The sequence below is a fragment of the Stomoxys calcitrans genome, chromosome 4, assembly GCF_963082655.1.
Source record: "Stomoxys calcitrans chromosome 4, idStoCalc2.1, whole genome shotgun sequence".
Lineage (NCBI taxonomy): Eukaryota > Metazoa > Arthropoda > Insecta > Diptera > Muscidae > Stomoxys > Stomoxys calcitrans.
Genome location: NC_081555.1, coordinates 20,342,958 through 20,369,642, shown reverse-complemented (window position 1 = coordinate 20,369,642; position 26,685 = coordinate 20,342,958). Strand labels below are relative to the sequence as shown.

Below are 26,685 nucleotides of genomic sequence, written 5' to 3'. Positions count from 1 at the left end.
TTCACATTTGGTAAAAAAATCAATTAAAAATTGTGTAGATTTTTACCCAATAGAAAATTTTGTTATAATTTTTTTGAAAAAGTTTTTCCATATTTTTAATAAAAATTTATTAAATTATTTTCCAAATTTTTATTTATGAAAATTTTTTCCAAATTTTTATAAAAATTTTTTATAAATTTTTTTTTTTAAATTTATTCCAAATAATAAAAAATTTTTATAAAAATAAAATATTTTTTATATTTTTATAAAAATTTTGTTCACGTTTGGTAAAAAAATTCCATTAAAAATTGTGTAAATTTTTTTCTATAAAAAGTTTGTCCAAATTTTTTTTTTTTTAAATTTTTACTAATGTTTTGTGTTTTTATAAAAAATTTTTATATTTTTATAAAAATTTTGTTCACATTTGGTAAAGAAATTCCATTAAAAATTGTGAAAAAAATTTTTTCCAATAGAAAATTTTGTTATAATTTTTATGAAAAAGGTTTTCCATATTTTTAATAAAAATTTATTAAAATTTTTTCCAAATTATTTATGAAAATTTTTTCCAAATTTTTATAAAAATTTTTTATAAATTTTTTTTTTTTAAATTTATTCCAAATAATAAAAAATTTTTATAAAAATAAAATTTTTTTTATATTTTTATAAAAATTTTGTTCACATTTGGTAAAAAAAATTCCATTAAAAATTGTGTAAATTTTTTTCCAATAGAAAATTTTGTTATAATTTTAATGAAAAAGGTTTTCCATATTTTTAATAAAAATTTATTAAAATTTTTTCCAAATTATTTATGAAAATTTTTTCCAAATTTTTATAAAAATTTTTTATAATTTTTTTTTTTTAATTTATTCCAAAATTTTTTTAAAAATTTCTTATAAATTTTTTTTTTTTAAATTTATTCCAAAATTTTTCATAAAAATTTGGTAAACATTGTTTTTAATAAAAATGTTGCCCAGTTTTTATTTTACAAAAATTTTGTCCAATGTTTTTTCTACAAATTTTGTAAAATTTTTTATGTTTTTTATAAAAATTTTGTTCAAATTTGGTTAAAAAACAGAATAATTTTTATTGTATTTCATTCGACAATTCTCTGGCCTTGTTGGCATGTCTCATATGTTTCTCCACCCTTGTCTTTTGTGTCTTATCAAATGTTGTCTCAGACCTTCGTCTTGGCATTTCTTGGCAATAACACACCCAACCCTAAATCTTTATCAAACGAATCTCTAATATTTTGTTTCCATGACCACACAAGACGTAGAAGTTTTATAATCCTGCATAAGAGGGACAAGACAAACACAAATGAAGGAGGACATCAGCTAAGGCAAACATGGTGTCAAGCTTATACACACACACACATATGAACATTAGTCAAAGAGGGATGTGGATGTGCCTTTACATGTGTTTATATATGAAATATCCTAATGTTATGTTATACAAGTGTCCTTGTTTGGTTTTTATATTTGAAATGTTAATGATGGAATAATTGCAAACCAAAGAGAGATGGTAATTTAAATAAAATAATAATCATCATCATCGTCATCGTAGTCATAATAGTCACACATCATCACATCATCATAGAAAACACATTTAGTAGCAAAGCTGTTACCCCATAATGTGTTTAGTTTAGCAAATATGCAAAGATCATGGGGTGGATTTCAGAGACGGCTATGTGTTGTACATATCCCAAGATAAGCACACCAAAAGTGTATGTTAAATGTTTGAAATATAAGGCATCCTTTTGTCCTCAAACTTTCTCTGGTCGTGTCCTCAAAATGTGTTTTATTGAGTATGATCTTCAAACTTTTCCTTGGCAAGACTGTCCCCCTAAAAATTATCATAAATGTATGATTGACCTTAATGTCTGCTGTGTCATTACATATTACCGAGCTGATGATAAGGAAAGGGATGTAATTAGTATAATTAAACTGAAATTATTAATGCTAAGGATATAACCCCTTATCCATCCAGCACGGAAGTTTCATTATCATTGAATATGCTGTAGTAGGATAATGTAAAAATTAAATTTTCAACAGGAAGTAAATTTGTTGAAACTAAAGGCCCTAATGAAGAACACACAAACACTAAGTTTAGGGAGAATTTAAAGGCAGGGAAATGAAAATGCATTCCATATAGGGTGAAGGAATTTATTAATAGACAAATTAAAGCGTTTTAAGTTAGGTCGGTCCGAATCTTGGAAACCCACCACCATGGGCTCGGTTAAAATATGGATGCTATATCTAGTTATAGACCAAATTGGACTGTACTTAGCACAGTCATTGAGAGCCATAACAGAACACTATATGCAAAATTTCAGCCAAATCGGACAAAAATTGAGGCTTCCAGGGGCTCAAGAAGTCAAATCGGGAGATCGGTTTATATGGGGGCTATATCAGGTTCTTGACCGATTTGGTCCGTACTAGCCAGAGTTGTTGGATGTCATAACAGAACTCTACATGCAAAATTTCAGCCAAATCGGACAAAAATTGAGGCTTCCAGGGGCTCAAGAAGTCTAATCGGGAGATCGGTTTATATGGAAGCTATATCAGGTTCTTGACCGATTTGGACCGTACTAGGCAGAGTTGTTGGAAGTCATAACAGAACACTACATGCAAAATTTCAGCCAAATCGGAGATAAATTGCGGTTTCCAGGGGCTCAAGAAGTCAAATCGGAAGATCGGTTTGTATGGGAGCTATATCAGGTTATAGACCGATTTGGACAGTACTTGGCACAGTTGTTGGAAGTCACAATGGAACACCACGTGCAAAATTTCAGACAAAACGGACAAAAATTGCGGCTTCCAGGGGCTCAAGAAGTCAAATCGGGAGATCGGTTTATATGGGAGCTATATCAGGTTATGGACCGATTTGGACCGTACTAGGCAGAGTGTTGGAAGTCATAACAAAACACTACATGCAAAATTTCAGCCAAATCGGACATAAATTGAGGCTCAAGAAGTCAAATCGGGAGATCGGTTTATATGGGAGCTATATCAGGTTATAGACCTATATACACCGTACTAGGCACAGTTGTTGGAAGTCGCAACGGAACACCACGTGCAAAATTTCAGCCAAATCGGACAAAAATTGCGGCTTCCAGGGGCTCTATAAGTCTAATCGGGAGATAGGTTTATATGGGGGCTATATCAGGTTATAGACCTATATGGACCGTACTAGGCACAGTTGTTGGAAGTCATAACAGAACGCTGCTTGCAAAATTTCAGCTAAATCGGACAAAAATTGCGTCTTCCAGGGGCTCAAGAAGTCAAATCGGGAGATCGGTTTATATGGGAGCTATATCAGGTTGATGACCGATTTGGACCGTATTTGGCGCAGTTATTGGAAGTCATAACAGTCCACTACATGTAAAATTTTAGCCCAATCGGACGAAAATTGGGGCTTGTGAGGGCTCAAGAAGTCAAATTGGGAGATCGGTTTATATGGGGGCTATATCACGTTATAGACCGATTTGGACCATGCTCGGCACAGTTGTTGGAAGTCATAACAGAACTCTACATGCAAAATTTTAGCGCAATCGGACGAAAATTGGGGCTTCCAGGAGCTCAAGAAGTCAAATCGCGAGATCGGTTTATATGGAAGCTATATCAGGTTCTTGACCGATTTGGACCGTACTAGGCAGAGTTGTTGGAAGTCATAACAGAACACTACATGCAAAATTTCAGCCACATCGGACATAAATTGAGGCTTCCAGGGGTTTAAGAAGTCAAATCGGGAGATCGGTTTATATGGGAGCTATATCTAAATATGAACCGATATGGCCCGTTTGCATTACCCAACGACCTACATCAATACTAAGTATCTGTGCAAAATTTCAAGCTGCTAGCTTTACGCGTTCAACTGCTATTGTGATTTCAACAGACGGACGGATCTTGCTCCATCGACTCAGAATGTCGAGACGATCAAGAATGTATATACTTTAGGGGTCTTAGTATATACATTCTTGATCGTCTCGACATTTTGAGTCGGTATAGCAAGGTCCGTTTTTATACCCACATCCTATGGTGGTGGGTATAAAAACGGCGCAACCGATTACCTTGAAATTTTCACAAATTGTGTAGGTTGGTCTGGAGGAAAACATAGGCCATATAATTTTTCAATATCGGAAGGGGGACGGACCCTCCCCCTAACCCTAAACGCACTACCCAAAAATAAAATTGCACCGATCGGGACAATATGGGACTTAAATGAAAGGTTTTCATGATTAGAGTACGAATTTCACATTAAAAATTCCGTCCAATTGACTGGGTGGCTGGTTTTCACGATTAGAGTACGAATTTCACATTAAAAATTCGGTCCAAGTGACTGGACGGTCGCCCCATCCCCAAAATCGACTAAAATACGTTTATTGGACGATCATGACAATATGGGGCTCGAATGAAAGGTATTCGGGAGGAGATTACGTATATGGTCAGGAAGGAGGTGAAGGCTATATAATTTGTTGATGTTGGAGGGGGCGGACCCTCCTCCGTTAAAATCAAAAGTGGGCCGATAAAGACATCCCCAAAATCGACCAAAATACATTTATTGGACGATCATGACAATATGGGACTCGAATGAAAGGTATTCGGGAGGAGATTACGTATATGGTCAGGAAGGAGGTGAAGGCTATATAATTTGTTGATATTGGAAGGGGGCGCACCCTCCTCCGTGAAAATCAAAAGTGAACCGAGCCAATATGGGTATCAAATGAAGGGTATTGGAGAGTAGAATAAGAATATGGCATTAATAACTGGGCCTAAGTAGTCATCGGGCCGCCCCAACCCCAAAATTCCTTCACACAAACATATTGAACGTTCCTATCAATATGGGTCTCAAATGGAAGGTTTTCGGCTTCCAGGGGCTCAAGAAGTCTAATCGGGAGATCGGTTTATATGGAAGCTATATCAGGTTCTTGACCGATTTGGACCGTACTAGGCAGAGTTGTTGGAAGTCATAACAGAACACTACATGCAAAATTTCAGCCAAATCGGAGATAAATTGCGGTTTCCAGGGGCTCAAGAAGTCAAATCGGAAGATCGGTTTGTATGGGAGCTATATCAGGTTATAGACCGATTTGGACAGTACTTGGCACAGTTGTTGGAAGTCACAATGGAACACCACGTGCAAAATTTCAGACAAAACGGACAAAAATTGCGGCTTCCAGGGGCTCAAGAAGTCAAATCGGGAGATCGGTTTATATGGGAGCTATATCAGGTTATGGACCGATTTGGACCGTACTAGCAGAGTGTTGGAAGTCATAACAAAACACTACATGCAAAATTTCAGCCAAATCGGACATAAATTGAGGCTCAAGAAGTCAAATCGGGAGATCGGTTTATATGGGAGCTATATCAGGTTATAGACCTATATACACCGTACTAGGCACAGTTGTTGGAAGTCGCAACGGAACACCACGTGCAAAATTTCAGCCAAATCGGACAAAAATTGCGGCTTCCAGGGGCTCTATAAGTCTAATCGGGAGATAGGTTTATATGGGGCTATATCAGGTTATAGACCTATATGGACCGTACTAGGCACAGTTGTTGGAAGTCATAACAGAACGCTGCTTGCAAAATTTCAGCTAAATCGGACAAAAATTGCGTCTTCCAGGGGCTCAAGAAGTCAAATCGGGAGATCGGTTTATATGGGAGCTATATCAGGTTGATGACCGATTTGGACCGTATTTGGCGCAGTTATTGGAAGTCATAACAGTCCACTACATGTAAAATTTTATCCCAATCGGACGAAAATTGGGGCTTGTGAGGGCTCAAGAAGTCAAATTGGGAGATCGGTTTATATGGGGGCTATATCACGTTATAGACCGATTTGGACCATGCTCGGCACAGTTGTTGGAAGTCATAACAGAACTCTACATGCAAAATTTTAGCGCAATCGGACGAAAATTGGGGCTTCCAGGAGCTCAAGAAGTCAAATCGCGAGATCGGTTTATATGGAAGCTATATCAGGTTCTTGACCGATTTGGACCGTACTAGGCAGAGTTGTTGGAAGTCATAACAGAACACTACATGCAAAATTTCAGCCACATCGGACATAAATTGAGGCTTCCAGGGGTTTAAGAAGTCAAATCGGGAGATCGGTTTATATGGGAGCTATATCTAAATATGAACCGATATGGCCCGTTTGCATTACCCAACGACCTACATCAATACTAAGTATCTGTGCAAAATTTCAAGCTGCTAGCTTTACGCGTTCAACTGCTATTGTGATTTCAACAGACGGACGGATCTTGCTCCATCGACTCAGAATGTCGAGACGATCAAGAATGTATATACTTTAGGGGTCTTAGTATATACATTCTTGATCGTCTCGACATTTTGAGTCGGTATAGCAAGGTCCGTTTTTATACCCACATCCTATGGTGGTGGGTATAAAAACGGCGCAACCGATTACCTTGAAATTTTCACAAATTGTGTAGGTTGGTCTGGAGGAAAACATAGGCCATATAATTTTTCAATATCGGAAGGGGGACGGACCCTCCCCCTAACCCTAAACGCACTACCCAAAAATAAAATTGCACCGATCGGGACAATATGGGACTTAAATGAAAGGTTTTCATGATTAGAGTACGAATTTCACATTAAAAATTCCGTCCAATTGACTGGGTGGCTGGTTTTCACGATTAGAGTACGAATTTCACATTAAAAATTCGGTCCAAGTGACTGGACGGTCGCCCCATCCCAAAATCGACTAAAATACGTTTATTGGACGATCATGACAATATGGGGCTCGAATGAAAGGTATTCGGGAGGAGATTACGTATATGGTCAGGAAGGAGGTGAAGGCTATATAATTTGTTGATGTTGGAGGGGGCGGACCCTCCTCCGTTAAAATCAAAAGTGGGCCGATAAAGACATCCCCAAAATCGACCAAAATACATTTATTGGACGATCATGACAATATGGGACTCGAATGAAAGGTATTCGGGAGGAGATTACGTATATGGTCAGGAAGGAGGTGAAGGCTATATAATTTGTTGATATTGGAAGGGGGCGCACCCTCCTCCGTGAAAATCAAAAGTGAACCGAGCCAATATGGGTATCAAATGAAGGGTATTGGAGAGTAGAATAAGAATATGGCATTAATAACTGGGCCTAAGTAGTCATCGGGCCGCCCCAACCCCAAAATTCCTTCACACAAACATATTGAACGTTCCTATCAATATGGGTCTCAAATGGAAGGTTTTCGGCAGTAGATTACGAATCTGGCATACAAAATCTGATGGAAGTATAGGGGGTCACCCCACCCCCTCAAAAACGCCTCAAATGGGCATATTAGCCAATGACGAATATATGGGACTCGATTTTTGTCTGTTCCGTAGAATCAAAAACGGCTGAACCGATTTTCTTAAAATTTTAGGAAATTGTGTAGGTTTGTCTGGAATGAAACATAGGCTTTATAATTTTTACATATCGGAAGGGAGGCGGACCCTCCCCCTTATCTCCAAAACACCACCCAAAATCAAGAGTGGACCGATCGCGACAATATGGGTATCAAATGAAAGGTATTGGAGACTAGAAAACGAATATCGTATTAAAATTGGGGTTCAAGTACCCAACGGGTCGCCCCAACCCCAAAACTCCTCTAAACATGCCAATATGGGACTCAAATGAAAAGTATTGGGTAGTAGATTACAAATATGGTATAAAAAATTAGGTCCAAGAAAGGGTCGTCCCACCCTCAAATACTCCCAAATAGGCATATTAGCCGGCCATGGCTATATGGGACTCAAATGAAAGATATTTGGGAGTAGATTGCGAATACGACATTAAAATTTGCGTCCAAGTCTAGTTGGGGCTTTTTCTCCTAAAAAAACGTCAAATAGGTTAATTGACCCATTATGAGAACATGGGACTCAAAGAAAGAGATTTGAGAGTAGAAAACGGAGAATGGAGCCAAGTATTTGGGGGTACGCCCTAAAGCACCCTTAAGCAAACTGAATATAGGGCTCAAATCAACGGTATTTGGGAGTAAAGAACGAATTTGAAATCTGTTTTCAGGGCAAAGTGCCGGTGCCCGCCCCAGTTCGGTTCATATTTACCGACCATGGCAATATGGGGCTCAAATTAAAGGGATTTGAGAGTAACACTCAAATTTAATTATGATATTTGAGGCGAAATGTCTGAGGTGCCATCCCTCCCCTAAAAAGCACTTCTCATTACCCTAATTTTCAAAAAAACCAGATATCGGAGATTGGTATCACCTGGACACCTTAAACAAAATACGGTTTATATTATTGGGCTCAGATGCCTCGGGGGCTATACAAAACCCGGCAAATGTATATATAGACCAACCACGACCATATAAGGCTCAAACGAAAGGTGCTTGAGAGAAAATAATGAAATTGAATATGCAATTGAAGAGTCATGCGTTTGGGGGTCACCCACTTCAAAATACCTCCCTAATCGGGCAAACTTCTCACACATCAATGAGTGCTTTCCGATTTAGGCTTAAACTCAATGATAAGGGACCTTTTTGGGATCTCTTTGGGGAGAATTTTGTACATGACCATGCATGGCATGGTACCTCGCAAATGTCGCCAGCATTAAGAGGGCATAACCACCGCTTTAAAACTTTTTCGGTGTTCTCGCCAGGATTCGAACGCAGGCGTTCAGCGTCAAAGACGGACATGGGCTACAGTGGCACGAATTTGGTTCGGCTCGTTTTCTATAAAAATGAAATTTTTACATAATTTTGTATAAAATAAAAATTAGAAAAAATTTTTTCTGAAAAAAAATTTTTTTTTTTTTGAGAAAATTTTTTGAACTATTCTTTTATTCATTTGGTTTTGTGTTCATTCTATTTAACTAGCCTTTTTTTCTCCCTTCTCTTATCACCTCCATGTTAAAATTCACTGTTGTCCCATGGATTTTCCCCTCCAAAAAGGTATGCAACACATTGTCCGCCTAAAAGTAGGCAATTGTTTTTCTTCTTAAGACATAAAACTTACAACGTTTTGCGTAATTATATTAAGGAAATTATATTACCCCATGTAAGAGTTTGTGCAATAAAAGTTACATATTTCCCTATTTTTTTTTGGCAATGCAACCAGGTTTATAAGCCCTTAAAGCTTACCTCAAATTGCCTTTGGATTATTGTTTGCGCAGTTACATCGCATGTCGTTGATGCATTATGGCAGATTTTTATTTGCCTTCTTCCTCTGCCAACATCTAAACTTTTCTTTTTTTTTTTTTTTTTGATTGTTTACAATAAACAATACGACCATACGGCCATAAACAATGCACGTTGGGTTTGTTCGGTATTGTTGTGGCGGAGGAATGGTGAGGCCTAAGTCTTTGTCAAATTTTATTAAGGTTCAGTTCAGCCTAAAAGTATACTCTGCATTTTATGCTGGGCACGATTTTCAATAAAATATGTAAACTTGTTTGTTGTTAATTAAATTTTTTAGGTGCTCAATGGCAACGGGAAAACGACCGACCATTCACTAAACCGCACTGATACGGTTGAAGTCGACTCTTTAGTATATCTGTATGCCTATGTATAGAGGCATTTTGGTTATTGTTACTTTGTCAGAGGGTATTAAGCTGTTGTAGCAGAGGGTGGGATGTTTGGTTGCTTCCTGGAATTGTGGTTTTTAGTCAATGTTTACATTACTTGCTACCTACCACCCAAGTATCCTGCTATCCCAAAGTGTTGTATGGGTGAGTGAGTGTGTGCAAGTGTTGGACCCAAATTGAAAGGGACTCTGAAATATGCCATAACTTAAGGCAGTTTTAGGCCGCACATCATTCATTCATGCCTTCCAGATATTTGCCATTCGCCTCAATCACCACGAACAACGAAATAAAAAAAAACGAAAGAGGAGACGAGTAAGAAATGAAAGGAAAAGGAAATATTTTATGAAACGAAAACACTGCCTTTAGCTCTGAAATTTCTTGTGCGCCAACTTAAGGTCATGCATATGAATGTCTAAAACTACGTTGGCCTTTTTGGGAGGTGGACGTGGGGCAGTGGAAGGCAGGGTTGCAACCGAGGCAAAATTTTTGGAGAGAAATTCTCAAAATTTGAAAAAAAATCTCAAAATGTAAAAATTTTCCAAAATGTCTGAAAAATTTGAAAATTATGAATTTTGAAATTTTTTTTCAAAATTCGATGCACAAATATTTAAGAATTTTTCACAATTTTTATCACATTTATGAAATTTTTTTTTTAATATTTTGCCTTCGATCTAGCTCTGTCCGTCCGTCTGTCTGTCGAGAGCACGCTAACTTCAGAAGAAGTTAAGTTAGAAGCTTAAAATTTTGCGCAAATACTTCTTATTAGTGTAGGTCGGTTGGGTTTGTAAATGGACCCAATCGTTCCATGTTTTGATATAGCTCCCATATAAACCGATCTGGGATTTTGACTTCTTTAGCCTCTAGAGGGCGCAATTATTATCCGATTTGACTGAAATGTTGCATGAGGTGTTTTTTTATGGCTTCCAACAACTGTGTCAAGTATGGTCCAAATCGTTTCTTTACCTAATATAGCTCCCATATAAACCGATCTGGGATCTTGGCTTCTTGAACCGCTAGAGGGCGTAATTATTAACCGATTTGGCTGAAATGTTGCATGTGGTGTTTTATTATGGCTTCCAACAACTGTGCTAAATATGGTTCAAATCGGTCTATATAGCCTAATATAGGTCCCATAAAAACCGATCTCCTGATAATATTTTTAAGCCTCCAGAGGGCGCAATGCAAATACGATTTGGCTGAAATTTTGTACAACGACATCTTTTACGACCTTCAGAATACATGACAAATATGGTCTGAATCTGGACGGATTAATCCATAACCTGATATCGATCCCACATACACAGCTCTTCCGATTTTACTTTGTGAGCCACTATAGACCACAATTTTTTAAAATTTAAATTTTTTTTAAAATTTGAATTTTTTTTTTAAATTTGAAAATTTTACAATTTTTTTTTTGTTTCTCTTTCGAGACGAGCTCAATGATCGGAGATGCAAATAGAAAAAGAAAGCCAAATTTACTTAAAATTTTTTCAAGATTTGAAAATTTTTCAAAATTTTAAATTTTTTTCAGAATTTGAAAATTTTTTCAAGGTTGAACTTTTTTTGAAAATTGAAATTTGCTTAGAATTTGAAAATTTGTTTTAAAATTGAAAAATTTTTTTAAAATTGAAAATTTTTTTTAAAATTGAAAATTTATTTTAAATTGATTTTTTTTTTTAAATTGAAAATTTTTTTAAAATTGAAAATTTTTTTTAATTGAAAATTTTTTTAAAATTGAAAATTTTTTTAAAATTGAAATTTTTTCTAAAATTTGAAAATTTTTTTAAAATTGAAAATTTTTTACGATTTAAAATTTTTTTGAAGTATGAAATTTTTTTGAAATTTGGACAAATAAATCCAACACAAAACATATTTTTTAAAAACTTTCTATAAAAATGAAATTTTTTAAAAAAAATTTCCTATACAAATACGGTTTTGAAAAAAAAAATTTCTTTAAAAATCGTTTAAGACAAGATTTTCTAAACAAATAAAATTTTAACTGTCAATGAAAATTACGGAAATTTTTTTTAGCAAAATTTTGCAAAATAAAATAACCTTTTTTTTTATAAAAATTCCATGTTGACTAATTTTTCTACAAAAAAGACACATAAATATATTTGTTGCCTGCTTTTTGCTCCATATTCCTCCTTCCCAAAAGTATGCAACACAATTTCAGCCTAAAAGCAGGCAATTTTTTCTAAAAAATTACTAAATTTTTTTTAAAATTTAAAATTTTTTCAATACTGAAATTTTTTTCCAAAATTGAAATTTTTTTCAAAATTTAAATTTTTTTCAAAATTGATTTTTTTTAAATTTAAAATTTTTTCAATATTGAAAATTTTTTCAAAATTGAAAATTTGTTCAAAATTGCAACATTTCTTTAAAATTGAAAGGTTGTTCAAAATTTTAAATTTTTTCAAAATTTTAAATGTTTTCAAAATTTAAAATTTTTTTCAAAATTGAAGATATTTTTAAAATTGAAAATTTTTTTAAAATTTTCAATGTTTTCAAAATTTAAAAATTTTTTAAGTTGAAAATTTTTCTTAATTTAAAATTTTTTCAAAATTTAAAATTTTTTCAAAATTTAAAATTTTTTCAAAATTTAAAATTTTTTCAAAATTTAAAATTTCTTCAAAATTTAAAATTTCTTCAAAATTTAAAATTTTTTCAAAATAAATTTTTTCAAAATAATTTTTTTTTTCAAAATTGAAAATTTTTCAAATTTGAGATACCATGTTCACTAATTTTTCTGAAAAAAAAAAATGTTGAAATGCTTTTCTTAAAAATTTTTTAAGTTGAAAATGATTTCAAAATTTAAAATTTTTTCAAAATTTAAAATTTCTTCAAAATTGAATATTTCTTCAAAATTGAATATTTTTTCAAAATAAATTTTATTTTCAAAATTTAAAATTTTTTCAAATTTGAAAATTTTTTTAAAATTGAGATACCATGTTGACTAATTTTTCTACAAAAAATATGTTGAAATACTTTTTGTGCCTGCCTTTTGCCCCATATTTCCCCCTCCAAAAGTATGCAACACAATTTCAGCCTAAAAGCAGGCAATTTTTTCTTAAATAGATATATTTTTTCAAAATTTAAAATTTTTTCTAAATTAAATTTTTTTCAAAATTGAAAATTTTTAAAATTTGGAATCGTTTTTTCAGTAGTGCAACTTTTTTTAAAATAATTTTTTTTAATGCGTTAATTCCTTGCCGTTTATCATGAGTTTTGTTTTTCATTATTTAAAGAAATGGTAACTCTAAAAGAGTACACTTACCCAAAAGCGTATAGGCCAATAATAAAGCACAAATGCCCAAATTGGTTAGCACAGCCGACCAAAAGGTCTGCACATTGCGACGACTATGGCCTTTGTGTCCTTTCTTGTGCGTGTAGTTGTTGGCCGACGATTTCATTGATATCGATGAGGATTTGGTTGAGTTACGTCCTCCTCGATTGTTTGGCCCTGACGACGATGAACCACCACCACCACCAAAGCAGGAGCAACATTTCGGTGAGGCGGGTCGGTGATGTAAATTACTTCTACTGCTTGTCTTGCTGGAGTTGGCAGTGGTACTGTGAAGATTCAAAGGCACTGTACTGCTGCTGGGTGTGTTGATGTTGGTGCAATTGCTGGGCACCGCAATGGCTGAGGCGGCGCAGGGTGCAGATGTTGATGATGACACTGACACTGAGGCGACTGATGCTGCTGCTGCTGCATTCAGGTTGGCGGGTGTTTGTAATTTGGCAGAACTCTTAAGGGTACCACATGTTGAGGCATCCACCAAGGAGCCGGTAGGGAGGGCCGTCACTGCCGAGGTTGGACCCAAGGATAAATTACTAGGTGGCGGTGGTATTGACATATGTGCAGCTGATACTAGGGGTGAGGAGGCATGATGCGAGGACATATTGGATCCAACAGGCGGCGGAGGCGATGTCAGTGCTGTCATGGAGGAAGCTGATGGAGGTGGTGGTGGCCCCGGTCCCATGCCTTGTGGTGGTGGAGGCATAATGACCGCACTTGACGTTGACGTGGGATATTTCAAAATGCCCGGTGGCATGCCTGTTTGCCCTGTATTGCTGGGGCCCAGGCCACCCTCAATGTCTTCCAAGGTGGGCATGGGCAGCAAAGGTGTCTTAAATGTCGTTGTCGATGAGTTGGGCGTTGATATGTTTGTGGCCATCATGGACCCACCCGAAGAGGTGGGTGGTGGTGGCATCATGCCTATTGTCACATATGATGAGGGTACATTTACATACTCCCCGCTGGAGTTGAGGGAAGACGACATGGCCGTGGTGCATAGCGAGTTTGCGGAGGATGAGCCTTGTGGGGGTGCCGGTATTCCAGAGACCAGGGAGTATTGTTGATGCTGCGAGGGATCCATATTCATGTTGGCAATAGTTTTGCATTTGTGGTCATTGGGTAAAGCGCACCCATCAATGTGGGAGGGTTAACGTTGGTTATGCTTGTTTCCTTTTTGATAATGGCCAGGTTTCCGGAGTGTCTTTCAGTCCCTCGTTTGGGTTGAGTTTTTCTTTTCCGGTTTTGCTGGCAGTTTTTCTTCCGTTTTCGTTTATTATGGAAAGTGATTAAAATTGTGTCTCTTCTCCTCCCCCATTAGTGTGCTTTTGTTTGTGGTGTACTCTGGGCCCAGCAGCAGGTCAGTCTTCCTTTTTTGGGTTTTTTGTGTTTTTGTTATTTTTTGGCTGTGCAACTTCATGGACCGTGAAATTCTATAATGAAAGAAAAGCAAGAAAACATCAGAAAAAAATAAAGCAATTAGTTTTATTGCACATAATTGGATGAAGGTATTTTTCACACCAACGCCCCCTACTGGACTATAGAGGATTTTCAAAGATCCTAACAAATCGATATTGTTCATTTTTTTGTGTGTTAAATTTGGCCCGTAAATGACAATCACATTGCTAAATGGAAGTTTTGGTTCAGTTTTGTATTTTTTTTTGTATTTGCTTCCTACAAAAATGAAAAATGGAAAGCAAAACTGTAGAAATTTTCCAATTATTTGCGCTTCGATAAAGAGCCCAAAGTAATTGGATTAGTATAAGAAATTAAAAGAAAGAAATTGAAAGACTTTTAAGTTGAACTTAAAAAAGTTCAAAATATAAAAAGCCTTAAGGTAGGCAATGTTTTTTTTTTTTTTTTTTGAAAAAGAATCCTCAACTCAATAGGAAAATAAATTAAGGAAATTATTTTTAGGAAAAAAAAAAACAAAACAGGAATTCAATGTAATTTCTAGAACAAGGTAAGCTTCAGCAAAAAAAGTGTGAAAAGCCTTAAGAATTGTTTCTAAGAAATGAAGCCTAAAACTAGGCAGCATTTTTATGAACAAACATAAATTAGCACTGGAACAAGAGTTTTAGGAATTTGTTTAAAAGCTGAAATAAAATGGAAATCAATTTAATTGGTGTTACACACAAAAAATAAATAATACCAAGCAAAACATCTCTAAGCATGTTGTAAAGTGTTTAGCCTAGAAGTAGGCAGAAAAAATTTAACATATTTTTTTAAAGTAGTTTTGAAAATTTCTCGTGAATAATCTCTGTATAAAAATAAAAAAAGAAATGACTATAGAAAAATTGTTTAAAGAAAATGTATAGAAAATTGTGAGAGCCATAAGGAGCATAAAACAGTTGTAAAGCCTTAAAGTAGGCAACATTTTAAAAAAGGTTAGAAAATTCTTTTGTGTTTTTTTTTAAGAAATTGTTCAAAACAGTATAAACAATGTAAACCGTGTTAACTTTCCCACAAAAATATAATAATCGAACAATTTTTTTTTAAATTTTCTGTAGCCTAAAAGTATACCCTATATTCACGAATTTTTTTTTTATAAAGAAATGATATGATATACATATGTGGAACAAGAAAACATTAATGAAAAAGCTTAACAAGCAAAATAATAATATTTTATCTATCCTAAGGTAATAAACCCTTTAAATAGGCAATGCTTTTTTTAAGAGTATTTCTTTGACAAGCTTTTAGAATTTATTTCAGGTTATAAACCGATTCAGACCATATTTGGCGAGGGCATAGAAGAAGTCACTGTGCAAATTTTTAGCTTAATCGGATAACAATTACGCGCTCCAGTGGTTAAGAAAGTAACATCGGGAAATTGGTTTATACGGGAGCTATATCGGGTTATGGACCGATTCAGAGCATATTTGGCACATTTGTTAGCCGGCATAGATACAGTGACTGTGCCAAATTTCTGCAAAATTTCGCCCTCTAGAGAACCCTCTGAGAACCAAGAAAGTACATACATATTCTTGATCGGCTTGATATTCTTAGTCGATTTAGCCATGTCTGTCCGCCTGTCTGTCGAAACCACGCTAACTTTTGAAGGAGAAAAGCTAAGTGCTTTAGATTATGCATAAATACTTGTTTTTGTTGCAGGTCGGTTGGAATTGTAAATGGACCAAATCGGTCCATGTTTTGGTGTAGCTGTTATATAAACCGATCTTGGATATTGACGTCTTGAGCCTCTAGAGGGCGCAATTCTTATCCGATTTGGCGGAAATTTTGCATAAAGTGTTTCGATCTGACTTCGAACAACTCTGCCAAGTTTGGCCCAAATCGGCTCCTGATAAAGCTTCCATATAAAACGATCTCAGATCTTGACAACTTTACCCTCTAGGGGGCGCAATTATTCTCAGATTTGGCTGAAATTTGGCACCAAGTGTTTTACTTCAACTTCCAACAACTCTGCCAAGTATGGTCTCAATCGGTTCATAACATGATATAGCTCGCATATAAACCGATCTCGGATCTTGACTTCTTGAGCCTCTTGAGGGCGCATTTCTTTACGGTTTGGCTGAAATTTGGCACCAAGTGTTTTACTTTAACTTCCAACATTTCTGCCAAGTACGGTTGACATCGGTTCATAACCTAATATAGATTCCATATAAACCGATCTCAGATCTTGACTTCTTGTGCCGTTAGAGGGCGCAATTATTTTCCAATTTGGCTGGAATTTAGCATGAAGTGTTTTGTTCTAACTTCTAACAACTCTGCAAAGTATGGCCTAACTCTGTTCCTTAACCTCATATAACTCCCATATAAACCGATCTCAGATTTTGACTTCTTGAGCCTATAGAGGGCGCAATTATTTTCCAATTTGGCTGGAATTTAGCATGAAGTGTGTTGTTCTAACTTTTAACAACTCGGTCAAGTATGGTCTAAATCGGTTCACTACCTGATAAAGCTCCCATATAAACCGATCTCGGATCTTGACTTCTTGGGCCGCTAGAGGGCGCAATTCTTATCAGATTTGGTTGGAATTTTGCATGAGGTGTTTTGGTTTGACCACCAACAACTATGCCAAGCATGGTTCAAATCGGTTTATAACCCTGATATACCTCCCATATAAACCGATTTCGGATCTTGACTTTTTGAACCTCCAGTGGGCGCAATCATTCTCCGATTTGGTTGAAATTTGGTGGTTTGACCTCCAACAACTATGCCAAGTATGGTCCAAATCGGTTCATAACCAGATATAGCTTCCATATAAATCGATCTGGGATCTTGACTTCTTGAGCCGCTAGAGGGCGCAATTATCGATTTGGCTGAAATTTTACACCATGAATTCCACTTTGGTCTCCAACAGCTAAACCAAGTATGGGCGCAATCGGTTCGTAACTCGGTATAGCTGAAACAGCATTGCAATTCTTATCCATTATACTTTGTTTGTCTATATCGGCCAAAGAACTGGACAAATTCGATACATGGCTGAGAGTGTATAAGATTTGGCCCAGTCGAACTTAGCAGGCTTTAACTTGTTTTTTAATACAAATAACAAACTTTTCCGTTCGTTACAAACATTTTGATTTTCTTTTGCTTAACAAAGCGGAAAATTTTTATTTTAGAACACCTAAAAGTAGGCACTATAATTTAAATAGACATATATATGAAATTTTTGTTTAAATAAGGTACTCAAGGTGTTGTGTTAGATAAAGGAAGTGTTTTTATTTGTCCTGCTAAACTGCGAAGTGCATCGATGGCTGGATTGGTACTGGGTTCGAACTAAAATCTGGGAGAAAGGCAAAAGTTGGATGCAGCCGACTATGTAATGCCCTACGTCAATGAGTCTACCTACTCATTTTAAACATTTTAATACATAGAACCTGCGTCTAAATCTAAGCAGACTTAAATTTTTTATACCTTTTGAAATATGGACTAGAACATTGCTTGTTTTTTTTAAGATAGGATCTTATTTGTGGCTACTGCAGCCTTAAAAGCGTTTAACGACTAAAAGATGTATATGAGAGCTATATTTACGCACACATATTGGGACGTCAAATAAAACACCTTATGCCGAAATTTGTAAAGATCGTACGGAAATTGTGGTCACTAAAACCTTAAAAGGCCATATCGGACGAAAGATACATAAGGGAGTTATATCTTAATCTGAACCGATTTCGTATAAAATCAATAGCGTTGGACCAAAAAAGTGATTTGTGTAAAATTTTACGACAAACGGACCACGTAAAAATATGAGGCTAGAGGCTCTATTCTCTTTGTTTGGGGATCATCATCCCGCATTAAGTTTGGGAACCGATACCTTCGCCTAACTTTGGGGACAGAACCAACTAAAATGCCATTGAAGAAGGGCTGGGTTGAATATTTTTCTAATTTCACTTAGTAGGGGAAAAGGCAAAAGAGTTAGTTCCCACTCCTTCACCTCCACAATTATTGTTTATTGTTATTAATTTTGTAAGCCATTTACTTTATTGAGAATATACTCAATAAATGCTCAAGTTGAATTCCTTTGAATACAACTTAATAACAATTCCAAGGTCAGTGGTAAAAAATACTTTTATTTCTATTGCCCAAGTAACACAATTTCCAAGAACTTATTTAATTAGTACCATACCAATAATGATGTGCTCTTGTTTACCTGTGGCGTTGACAATAAAACTTTGTTCATTACTAATTCAAATGCAATTAGCCAAGTAAATTTCCTATTAAGGGCATTGGAAAAAGTTTTATTTAACATATAATTATAGAACTTAAGAGCAGACTTTGTGGGGTATTAGGTGACGCCATCATAATATTCATTAATTCATGGCATACCTTTAGGCTGGCTAGAAAATCTTTTTTATAGTAATTGTTTCTTAGCAATAATTGTTTTCAAAGTAATTTGATAATATTTTGTATGGCATAGATTGTTTCTCAAAAGTATTGCAGTATACTGGAGCATATTTCCAAATGTTGTATTAATTTTTTGCCTGATTGTATGCTATATTTTTGCAGTTTTAACCACCTTACATCTAAGCTCTATGCAACACTTAAAATTAATTGAAAAATTTCAATTCTACTTAGTCTTGTTTACATCAACAGTTTTATTATTTCAAATATTTTGTTTCCTTTTAGAAGTTACAAGGCAAAGAGCTTTTATGCTCTCTGCCAATATGTTAACCATAAAAAGCAATATTACTCATTATAGTAGCAAAATCTGTACTTCAATTTTACGATTTCTATTAAAATGCCAAAGCCTTGTATACATTCCTAAAAGGCTCATTGAAAATATTTCGCCCAAATGTATGCTTTAAATTTTGCTTCCATCTTCATGTGAACAACTAAAGCCAAAATGCATTGCGGTTTTATGCTCTTTCATTTAGCTTACATTGTATATCTCAAATCTCTTAGTTAAATGTATATTGCAATCCTTTCAAGATCTTATTGAACCTTAAACTTCTTTATCTATGTTACTGCCTAAAAGTATGCCAAATTTTAATTATCTAGAAAAATTTTGCAAAAGACTTACCACACACAAAATGCCAGAGCCTAGGATGTGTTTAAAACCTCAAAAGGAAATGTAACATCTATTCATTCAAGTGAAGCCCAAAAGTAGACTCTCTAAAAAGCCATAAAGTGTTTTTGTTTTCTCTGTAAAATGCATAGCAGCATAAAAGTAGGCAATCATAGTTTTGCATGTTTGCAATTCAAATAGTAAATTGTGTAAAATTCCTAACTCTGTTTCTGTTATTCATGTTGGCAATTGTCAGAACATGACAAGATGATTTTTTCTCTCTCTCTCTCTCTTTACCGCAGTTGCCAGTATGGCCATGGGAAAAGGAGGGAAGATGCACATGAATAAGCCATGGGCATACAAATTTTGTGCTTCATTCTATACTGAAATGTAAATGGCCATTGCTGTTACTGTGCATGGTTGTTATGCAAAACAGGTAGGCTAGCAGGGATAAACTTAAATGCCTCAACTCTATTATAGGCCAGGCACTTCTCATGTGACTGCTGCTGCTACTGAACTGAATTTTCATTATGTGGCCATATACTTGAAACCTTGTTTTCGCTGCATACTTTGAGGCGTATGATGTAAATGTTTTTGAGTATATCAGTTTCGAGTGGGCAAAAAGCGAAAGTAACTGTCTAAAGCCAGGCTGTTAGGAACTTGGCCCCAAATGCCGCACTCAGGTAGTTGGGCTTTCCATATCCCCAACTGCAGCTACGCACCGGAAGCATAAAAGAGCCTAAAAGCATGTAATTAAAAATAAAACACAATCCAAGAGTAGAACAACAACAATAACAACAGCAGCAAGATTTTTAATGCAGGCCACATAAACTCAACAATGACAGCAATACTTGTCCGTACGGTACTCTACTAGAGGCGCTCAGATAGAAAGCCATGAAAAATGTGGGCAAAGGTTAAGGATTTGTTAAAAAGTTAAAACCTGTTTGGTGTTGGGGTGGAGAGAGGGCTATTAGGTGAAGTAACATTCTTAGGATGTAGCCAGAAAACATCACTTGCTTAGTTGCTGCAAACGCCAATATTGGATTTTGGTTTTAACGTTGTGCATGGCCTTTTTAAAATTTAAAGCATGCCATTAGGCGAAATGTTGGCATTAGGGATTTTTCAAATCGAAAGTCTATGTTGAGGAAAAAGATTTATGATTAAGTTAAAAACTGCAATACTTTTGATGGAAATTTGAAATTTTTCGAAATATTTTGATTTGTTTTAACTAAAATAAATTTTTTTTTTCATTAAAATTTTACGAAATTTTTACACAACAAATATTTTCATGAAGCTATTCTTTCCCAAGGGAAAGGGTACTAAAGCTATCCTTTCCCGAGGGAAATGGTACTAATGCTAGCTTTAGTAAGAGAAGGGTAGCTTTAGTACCCTTAACCCTGGGAAAGGGTGGCTTTTTTTACCCTTTCTGTTGAGGAAGGGTAATTTTGGTATCATTTTCCTTGAGCAAAGGTAGTTTTAGTACCCTTTCCCTTGAGGAAGAATGGTGGTAGTACCCTTTTCCTTGAGAAAGGGTAGTTTTTGTACCCTTTCCCTTGAGGAAGGGTAGTGGTAGTACACTTTCCCTTGAGAAAGGGTAGTTTTTGTACCCTCTACCTTGAGAAAGGGTAGGTTGGGTACCCTTTTCCTCTGGAAAAGTTGGTTTTAATAGCCTTTCCCTTGAGGAGGGGTAGTTTTAATGCTCTTTCCTTTGTGGAAGGGTAATTTTAATGCCCTTTCCCTTGGGAAAGGGTAGTTTTAATACCCTTTCTCTTGGGAAAGAGTTGCTTAAGTACCCTTTCCCTTGGTGTTTGAAGTGTTTTTCGGTTGTTTTCTCCGTTTTCCTTTACCAGGATAGACCTCAAAAGGGTAGGAGTTTGAAACCTGCCTTCGACGTAGATCTCAATGCTTTCGTGATTTCGGCATGGGACTCATAATAGCCGGGTACATCCAGTAAATCATATTTGATTCTTGCAGAATAACCTGCTGCTAGACAATAGGTGTAGTTTCACAATGCCTTTAGTGTATGTATCCTCGTATTTTTTTTCAAGTACAGTTTAGAATGGATGACCGGGTTCATAAATTTGCATGCCGTCCAGAGAAGGTAATCTAAAATCTTCTTATCTTATAAAGAGCAAGAGTTACGTTTTCCTTAGGCAATTTCTCAACCCATTGCTCATTGTCCTTCTCTACAGTTTCCTCAGTAACCTTTCCATGACCTCTTGAATGGTTGACAGTAATTTGACTTCGTCCATCCCTGTTAAGATCCAAAAGCACTTCGTGCATTTGGAATTTCTAAAAACCCCTTGAAAACACTCCTCCTAGAGCCGATCCCCTTGAAACGCACCCAACGACCACTCTCTCGCTAGTTTGCGTTGATAATACTGCGGCATATCAAATAATTCTTCCTTGAGAGATGTTCGGGTGGACCCCTGGGGGGTTCTGGACAGCGACATGCGAATCTAACTTCATTTTGTTAACAGTGCCTTATAATCCAAAAAGGGACGTCTCGACGTCTTCGCACAACTTTAGTGAGGGCCTTCCAGTATATCTTCGGCTTACATTTAAGGCATTCCTGCAGTAGTGCCGAGATAATTCCGCCCAGTCCGAGCGATTTAAGTGCTAACAAGTGTAAACACCCGAACTCCTCCTGACTGCCTCGAAATGCCTCTTCATCAAAAGTTCCATTGTCTGCTGGTTGTTCCGGCAAAAGTCTTAACCTCACTCCTTAGGGTAGAAAGACCATCCTGATCTCTCCATTCCCTTGGTGTATACGAGTATACGACCATGCCATGGTTGCTCTCAAAATATGTCTCGGCCATAGCGGGGTAATTCTAAGAGATTCCTGCAGTAGTGCCGGGATATTTCCGTCAGATCCTGGTGATATAAGTGGTGAAAAGTGCAAAGCTCCCACATTATCTTGTCTTGTCACCGATGAGATTTTCCGTAGAGGCATCTGCTGTGGGTAGTGTGATATTTTCATCACCGAACTCCTCCTTATTACCTCGAAATGCCTCTTCAAAAGTTCCATTATCTGCTGGTTGTTCTTGGCAAAAGTTCTGACTTAGGGCAGATAGACCATCCTGATCTCTCCATACCCTTGATGTACACGACCATGCCAAGGTTGCTTAAAAAATCCATTTCAGCCATAGCAGGGTAATTTTAAGTGATTTCTGCATTAGTGCCGGTGTAATTTCGTCCGTTCCGGGTGATTTAAGTCCTAAAAGTGGAAATCTCCCACATTATCTTCTCCTCTTCAACACTATCACCGATGAGATCAGCTTCTGTGAGTATTGTGATATTTTCATCACCGAACTCCCATTGGGTGCCTCGAACTACCTGCACATCAAAAGTTCTATAGCTTGCTGGTTGGAAATGCAAATTTGCCCATGAACATTCCATTAAGGAACAGTGGCAAACTTCTCACATATCAATGAGTGTTGTTCGATTCAAGTTCAAGGTCAATGATAAGGGGCCTCCTTTTTATGGGCAGAAGTTTTTTCATGGTTCATTTTTTCAAGTTCCATTGTCTCCTGGTTGTTTTTGGCAAAAGTCCCGGCTTCCCTCCTCAGAGAGCAAGTTCCGGCGGCATCCTTCAAAAGCATTTTGCACAACCAAAAGGCCTTATCAATACATTCCAATTCTGCACAGAAACTTCCTGGCCCTCTATAACACTCCAACCAATCTTTTTCTCTGTTCTATTTGCCTCCTGCTTCAAACCTAACTTTCACCATAAACTTTTGTTCAAATTTCATTTAAACGAAAAATTTACCAAATTTTTTTTTTGTTTCATAGAAATTTTCACTAATTTAAAATTTTAAAGCCTACTTTTCGGCTTCTTAATTTATTCGATGCCTCCGCTTTGGTGATTTCTCTGAATGCAGACTAATTTTTTAAATTAGGTCTGCCCTTATTGTGTTAGCTAAATGTAATACAAACTTGACATACTTAGCAGCAATAGCTCTCAGAGTTCTATTTTCATTCTTGTTGTTATATCTACCTAAAGGCATGGCAACATTTTGTTCTAATGATATTTGTTGATATTTACTAAAGCATACTTTTAGACGGCGACATAAATAAAACAGGCCAAAGTTTCTAAATAAAATTTATTCAATTAAGAACAAAAGTTGTAGCTTGGCGCTTGGCTAATTGTAACATTTCAGCAACATGTTCAGTGGCTGAGCTCAACAGCTGTTGCAGCTGCTTGAAAATGAGTGAGGGGGTGGTATATGGAAATTCGCATAATAAGTATGACAAAATGGTTAAAGGGCGTAGAGGGCGACATTTGGTCACTAAAAAAACAAAAGAAAAAAATAATTAACTTTGGGACTTAATAAATTTTAATTAAAAGACTAGGCAAAAATCTGCTTGTTTTTGAAAGCAAAGTTTTCATTTATTAAAGCATACTTATAGGCGACAACTTTAAATGTGTGCATAATGAAATCTAGTTTTGAAGTTGCTTTTGCTATCGCAAAGTCTCCACCCAGTGCTGCTGCTTCATAAAAACAATTTAATTAATTATGAAATAAAATATTTCTATACAAATTTCCTATCACAAAGTTTTCCTTAGATGCTTTTAATGAATCTAAGTTAAAACTTTTACTTTTCGTTGTATATTCAGGGCTCTTTAGTCTTAATTTCAACTAAATTCAACTGAAAGTGTGCCATGAAGTTCAAGACAAATTAAATTTTTCTATATGCTTTGTTTTCGCTTCTACTGACAAGAATAATTTGGACTAGAAGAAATATTTTGCTTGTATCTGCCGCAGGTATCAAAGGATAAAGGCGCAGGGGGGTTATTCCTTTAGTAATTTTGCATTCAGTAGAACAGCTGGTGTTGGCAGTGGCAATGGCGATGGTGATGATGATGACGTTGCCCTGCAGCCATTTGTTGATATTTCAAGGGGCCTTTGTGTTCCAGTTTTGCGAATGTCATATTAAAGTTGAGTGCCGAATTCGTAGAGTGAAAAGCAAAGTGTACTACCTAAGGGCTTAGTTACAAACATTGAAGGCCTATTTATGGCTACCAGTTGCAAAGGAGTGACAATAGCAGTTGGAAAAAGAAGCTTTAAGTTAGGAAATCCATAATTTCTAGATAATTTGGTGAAAGGAAAAACAAAGGCGAGCTGAGAAAGGCCCAGAGCAAATCCTAGAGCCAGAAGTGGTTGTCGCTGGTATATATTCTTCAGAGGTTATCGGGGAAATTGTGTCTGGGTCCAACATCCTTTGGGCGATAAACAGTTTCTACTCCTTTAAGTCGCCAGCCCCTGATGATGTATCATCGATTGAATTACAAGCTGTGTCCGAGAGATGGTTCGTTGGCTTACGGAGATATACACTCCCTAAAATTATGTGGCCTAATCTAGATTTAACGACGTCTACCGCTCTGCTATCGCTGGCTAAAATTGACGTCTCAGTTATTGTGTCTGCCATGACAGTTGCCTATCTGATCGGAAAACATGCTGACAGTTGAGGAAAAAGAGACTTTAGCCTCTAGAGGGCGCAATTATTATCCGATTAATTTTATAGTTTTCACAAATGACTTCTGCTTTGACCTCCAACATTTATATCAAGCATGGTCCGAATCGGTCAATAACCTGATGTAGCTCCCACATAAACCTATCTTTCGATTTGACTCCTTGAGCCTCAAGAGCGAGCAAAACTTTTCAGCAGAAATCTTCACCATCTAAATCAAGTATTGTTCAAATTGGTTCACAACCTGATATAGCTTTCACATAAATCGCCCTCTACAGGGCGCCATTCTTATCCAAATTGTCTGAGATCTTGCACGGTAAACTCTGCTGTGACTTACAATATCTATAACAAGTATGGCCTTACAAAATCTATATCAAGTATGGCCCAGATCGGTGCATAACCTGATATACAATAGCTCTCATATAGGCCGATCTCACGATTTCATTTCCCATGCCTCTAGAGAGCTCCATTCTTATCCGCATTCGGTGAAATCTTGTACGATGAACTTTGCTGTTATCTCCAACACCTGGACCAACTATGATTCAAGCCAGTCCATAACCTGAATCTTGCACGATGACCTCTGCTGTGACTTCCAACATTTATACCAAGTATGACCCAGATCGGTTCATAAGCTGATTTTGCTCTCATATAGACCAATCTCCCGATTTGACTTCCTATGCCTCTAGAGGGCGCCATTCTTTTCCGAATTCGCAAAAGTCTTCCACGATGATTTCTACAAAGACCTCCCACATGTAGACCAAATATGGCCTGAATCAGTCCATAACCTGATATAGCTCACATGTAAGCCTCTAGAGGGCGCAATATTTTAGAAATTTATCTAAAATAAAAACGCGTAAATCTTATACGAATTCGCTGAAGTCTTTTACGATGACTTCTGATTTCATTTCACGATTTCATTTCTTAAGCCAATAGAGGTAGCCATTTTTACCCGAATTGGTTGAAATTTTGTACTATGACTCCTGCCTCTAGAGGAAGCAATTATTATCCGATTTTCCTAAAAACTTAATCTTTGAAACTTGAACTTCCAACATCCCTACCAATTTTGGTCCAAATCAGTCTATAACCGATTAATGGTCTAAAGCCTATAAAAACCGCATTTATTGCCCGAATATGGTCCGAATCTTGTCAAATTTGCCTATAGTTTTCGTATGGACCGATCTGTTGATTAAGGGTCTTAAATATATTTCTCCCTTTTGTATCAACTTCTGCTTGGTCCATGAAAAGTTTTCTCGCAATTTCAAAGATTTTGTGTCCGCAACAAGTTTGGGGACATGCTTAAACGATTACTTTGGGGACATGTTTGTCTCCATTTTTGTGTGGTTTACTTAAACTACGACGGAACAGGTTTGTGAAAAAATTTTTTTTTTATATATTTCTGCCTTTTGTTTAAATTTCTTCTTGCTTTATGTAAACAAATCTCACAATATCCATAAGTTTGTGCCTGTAAAGAGTTTGGGGACATTATTTTTTCCCGCAAGCGATTGAGCCACAGGCGTTTAGCAGTATACAAAAGTCTTCCTTTAGTTTCAATTTCTGCATGGTTTATGCAAATTGTTCTCGCAATATCCTTGATTTTGTGCCTGCAACATGTTTGTGGACATGCTTAACCGGTTACTTTGGGGGCATATTTGGTTCGAGAAAAAAAAAAACATAGTTTAAGAGAACCCATTATGTCCTCAAAGTAATCGGTTTGGCATGTCCCTAAACATATAAATCTAGCTGGGGTTGAAACAACGCTTGTCTCCAAACCATTTGCGGAAAAAATCATGGTATAAGTGTAAAAAACAGAAATGGAAAAAAATATGTCCCCAAAGTGACCGGCTATGCGTGTTCCCAAAACTGTTGACGGTAAAATCGCGATATAAGGTTTTTCCCGCAACAGATTTAGCCACAGATTT

At 36.3% G+C, this 26,685-nt stretch overlaps 1 protein-coding gene across 1 annotated transcript in view; it reads right to left on the bottom strand.

Annotated features, from left to right (window-relative positions):
• Nucleotides 1–26,685, bottom strand: part of LOC106089449 (uncharacterized) — a 198,283-nt gene that overhangs the window by 67,323 nt on the left and 104,275 nt on the right. The window contains exon 2 of the mRNA XM_013255300.2: nt 12,808–14,261. Within this exon, the coding sequence (XP_013110754.2) occupies nt 12,808–13,918 (1,111 nt within the window). The 5' untranslated portion in view covers nt 13,919–14,261. The remainder of the gene's footprint in view (nt 1–12,807; nt 14,262–26,685) is intronic.